The sequence below is a fragment of the Lathyrus oleraceus genome, chromosome 1, assembly GCF_024323335.1.
Source record: "Lathyrus oleraceus cultivar Zhongwan6 chromosome 1, CAAS_Psat_ZW6_1.0, whole genome shotgun sequence".
Classification (NCBI taxonomy): domain Eukaryota; kingdom Viridiplantae; phylum Streptophyta; class Magnoliopsida; order Fabales; family Fabaceae; genus Lathyrus; species Lathyrus oleraceus.
The window spans coordinates 273,598,859-273,603,435 of NC_066579.1; the positions used below are offsets into that span (position 1 = coordinate 273,598,859).

The 4,577-nt window shown below is 39.9% G+C and overlaps 1 protein-coding gene across 1 annotated transcript; it reads left to right on the plus strand.

The window, feature by feature from the left end:
* Positions 1 to 2,913: 2,913 nt before the first annotated feature.
* Positions 2,914 to 3,795, plus strand: LOC127103029 (uncharacterized). The gene has a single exon (XM_051040330.1). The coding sequence runs from the start codon at positions 2,914 to 2,916 to the stop codon at positions 3,793 to 3,795; it is 882 nt and encodes a 293-aa protein (XP_050896287.1).
* The last annotated feature ends 782 nt before the right edge of the window (positions 3,796 to 4,577 follow it).

The following is a 4,577-nucleotide window of genomic DNA, read 5'->3' on the forward strand; positions in this document are numbered from 1 at the left end:
TATCGTTCATTCTAAAATACGTCAACCATATACAACCTTATTTTCATAAGTACTCAGATGAAATAGAAAACGGTCTAGAGTCTTCTATTCCTTTTCCCGATTATTAGGATACAAGTTATATTACTCGATTATCCGAGTATTCGTCATCCATTCAAAACACCTTAATTATTATCAAATCCTTTCTATAATTAAGGATGAAAAAGAAAGTGGTCTAGAATCTTCTATTCCCTTTCCCGACTATTAGGATACAAGTTGTCTTACTCGAATATCCGAGTAATCATCATCCAACCAAAAACATCTCAACTAATCATGTATCCAACATATTAATCCAACTTGTCACCCCCGCGTGACCAAAACTATTTTCAGAAAGAACACCGTTAATCCTTTCTAATGCGCACAATAAACTAGTGCTTAAGCCTCCGCCGAGAGTAGACAAGCCAGTGTTTAGCCTTTTGAATGCGATCTAAACAAGTTTTTTATAAAAAAAACACCAACCAACCGTAGTTCCCCGAACTACGAATGCTCTGATTTCCTTATTACACCATAAGGATACGTAGGCAGGAGATTGCTGTATCTTCACGAGCACACTAATAAAAAACCTCTATTTTCCCCCATTCTAAGATTTCCATCCATCTCTATTAACAATCTAATTATTCGAATAAAACAAACAAACATAAATTAACACTCCAATTGCAAAATAGAACTAAAAGGTTCCCGTTGAGTACCACAGACGTGAGGGGTGCTAATACCTTCCCCTTGGGTAATCAACTCCCAAACCCGAATATGGCTGCGACGACCATTATTCCATTTCCTAAAGGTTTTATCGATATTTTCCTATCCTTTTATTGGGATAAATAAAGTTCGGTGGCGACTCTGTTCGAACGTAATTTTTTCTGGGACCATCGCGAGGAATCGCATTTTTCGAGATGCAACAGATGGCGACTTTGCTAGGGACTAGCTCCAAGCAAAAGAGAGTGAAGCCTAATTTAGTTCAGTTGATGTATTATGTGTTAAATTTTGTTTATTTGTTTGTTATTTATTTTGTTATTATGATGTCATAATTATTGTATGGTGTTTTATTGGCTATGTATTATTGGGGTTCTCTGGTTGGTGATACTTTGTGAAATAGGCTCTCCACCCGAGTTTGAGAAAAACCATAAGATTAAGTTGGTGGTTGCGTAGTGGACGCCCACAAGGAGTCTTCCTTGTTGGGAAGATACGAAGACCCCGCCTAGAGGATATTCTCTTGAGATATTATTGCCCGACGAGTTTTCGTCACGATGATAGTATTCTCAAGTTGGATTAATAACTCTAGGGACCTTTTAACCCATTATATCCGGTGGTTATGTAGTATTTACCTGAAAAGTCCCAGACTTATTGGGTTAATATGAAAGCCCCAATCAGATGAGATCCCTTGGGCGCATTACTACCTTACAGTAGTATTCCAAACCTCGATCTATGACTATGAGAACCTTATTAGAACCTTGGACTCGAGAGTTGTGTAGTATCGACCCACTAGGAGTCTTCCTCTTTGGGACCATACGAAGGCCTCACCTAGAAGAGACTCTTTTGGGGATGTTATTGGCGGATGAGCTTTCGTCATGACAATAACTTTCCTTAATAGTGACTGATGACTTTGGGAACCTTTTAACTTTATCATCCTCCCAAAAGGGTTTTGTTTAGTAACCAAGGATACCCTCTCTCACGACCTGTATATTGACCTACCTGTGGCATGCATAACATCAATCATAACATGACATTCATATTATTTTATTTCCAAGGAATCTGAGTGTCATAAGTTGGAGGAATTCAAGAAACATGGAATCAAGAAAAATGAACATTTACTCTTTCAAGTTCAAAGATCCCGATCTAAGGAGCTTACGTGGCTAGGTCTCTCATATGCACTCGGTATACAGAATCAACTTTAGGAAGAATTATGGCAATCTGCTTAGCATCCTTAACCAACGAGTGGACCATACAGCTTTAGTTACTCTGGCTCAATTCTATGACCTACCTTTAAGATGTTTCACATTCCAAGACTTCCAGCTAGCACCAACGTTGGAAGAATTCGAGCGTCTTGTTAGGATTCCTATGAAGAACAAGCCAATATTTGAAGGGATAAATGAATATTTTCCCCTTGAGATCATTTCTAGTACGCTTCACATGGACGAAAAGGAAGTAGAGGCTAACCTAGAGACCAAAGGGAATACCAAAGGATTTTTGCTAAGTTTTCTCTTGGAAAGAGCTCATACCCTACTAAAAGCAGAAAGTTGGGACGCTTGTTACTCTGCTATTGGGTTGGCCATCTATGGCATCGTCTTGTTCCCAAATATGGATGGTTTCATAGACATGGCTGCTATTTTTGTTTTCCTTACTGGAAACCCAGTTCCCACCTTGTTAGCTGATGTTTAGTATTACATAAGCCATAGGTACACCAAGAAGAAAGGAATGATTGCTTGTTGTGCTCCTTAACTATATCAGTGGTTTCTTGAGCATCTTCCAAAGACAGTTGTTTGGGTAGAATAAACAGATGTTAGTTGGCCTCTGAGATTGGGATCACTCCGATCTGAAGATCTTTCTTGGTATTCCAAAGAATACATCAACATGGACATCATATTCAACTGTGGAGATTTCCCTAATTTACCACTTATTGGAACTCAAGGGTGCGTAAATTCTAACCCGATTCTATCACTAAGATAGCTTGGCTACCCAATGGAAGGCCCTTCAGAAGCAAGGTCTTTGGAAGCTTTCTTGTTGCCTGACTTTGGGGTTGAGAATCCTGGCTTGTTCCAACGAATCAGAGAGGCTTAGAAGAACGTCAATCGAAAAGGGAAAGCTAATTTGGGGAGAGCAAACGGGATTACAAAAGAACCATATTTTCATTGGGTAAAGGAAAGGGTGGAGATGATCAAAATGCCATTCGTCATTCGGACACCTGTACCTCTTCCTGAACTTAGGCTCACTCATGTCCCTATTGAAGAAGTGGAGGAACTTAAGACCACCATGGCAAAGCTAGAAAAAGAGAATGAAGAGTTGAAGATAAAACTCCAACAAATCATCAATGAGAAAAACACGATGAAGTGGGAGCTTGAGAGAAAGGATGCACTTCTTCAAGCACATGTGGAAAAGTTCAACAAAGAGGAGCATAAGAGAAAAAAGATCAAAGTGGGACTAGAACAAGCTGACCATTGTCTAGATACTCTTAAGGGTCAATTACGACGAGCCCAGAAAGAATGTCAAGACAATGAACATTGGTGGCATCTGGCCACGAAAGAAAACAAGACGATAAGAGATACACTTGGGGCTCAGATAAAAGAACTCACCAATTATGTTCGTCATGCAAAGGCTGAAACAGATCAAGAACGCCAACTCAAGAATATAGCCACCGAAGCTTCTAGGGTTTCGCCCATGATATGGGAGGAAAAGTGTCGAGAAGTAAGAGACGCAAAAGAGTCTGCCAGCTATTGGAAGAACCAGCTAGAGTCATTACACCAAGACAACTCCATATGGTTAAAGGAACGAGAGTATTTGATTGAAGATTACGAATCCTTTAAGAAGACCATAGACTTCTTGCAAGGAGATAGGGATAAGTTCCGTGCAAAGCTCGACGGGCTAGTAGGTTTCTGTAATTGGGAGGCTAAAGAATTACCATGGAAGTTAAGAGACGCAGTCGAAGAGTTGAAAGAAGATAGCACTCCTCCAGCCATAATCAGTTTCGTTCTGCTCTATAGAGGGTTGCTGAAGAGATTCAAGGAAGAACTAGAAGAGCTCCAAGCCAGAAAACCTGCAGTTTAATTTTCCTATGTCTATATTTTGTTCCTTTAACAATGTATTTTGAACTAGGGCCTTTTTGGACCCCCTATGTTATGTACTTGAATGAATGACGTTTAAAAATTACTCCATTATTACTATTCTAAGTATTTCTTATTTCTTCGAATTACTAACAACTAATGAAACTCGAACGATTCCCTGAAAATAAAATATGCATAACATTTCACATCTTCATTATGCATCACGCTTCATAAAAATTCAAAAAAAACTTACCCAACCTTTTTACCCTTTATCCAGCCACACTGACTAATCAACACCGATGCGAGACGCGAAGCAACTACAAGATGACGTTAGAGCAAGTTGAGGCTAACCAAATTACCATGAGGACAGACATCAATACGATCCAAGAGAAAATGGATCAGTTGTTGGAGACAATGCTTGCGATTTCCCAAAGAGAGAGGATTGAGGATGAAGAAGCTAGGGCAAAAAGGAACGATAGCACACCAGGTTTGAACCCCCAAGACGAGAGTTTCGTCCCCACCAAGAAGAGACTGGTTCAGATACCGGTAGAAGGAAAAGGAGATTGGGATGCTGCATAGCCTTTTGATGCGTATACTCATCATGGATCCGAAATTGGAGATGACCAGTACGATGCTTTCTATGTGCCTGATCAATCGAAGCCTAAGATACTTCCAGATCCTGCTGCAGATAGGCTTCGTACCCTGGAAAAGAAGATCAAAGCTATAGAGGGGAATAATATTTTCGGCGCTTCTGCCATGAACATGCTTTTGGTATCAAATTTAGTC

Bases quoted from the DNA above. Each gene is read 5' to 3' on its own strand.
- LOC127103029 (XM_051040330.1), top strand. From the start codon at position 2,914: ATGCCATTCGTCATTCGGACACCTGTACCTCTTCCTGAACTTAGGCTC.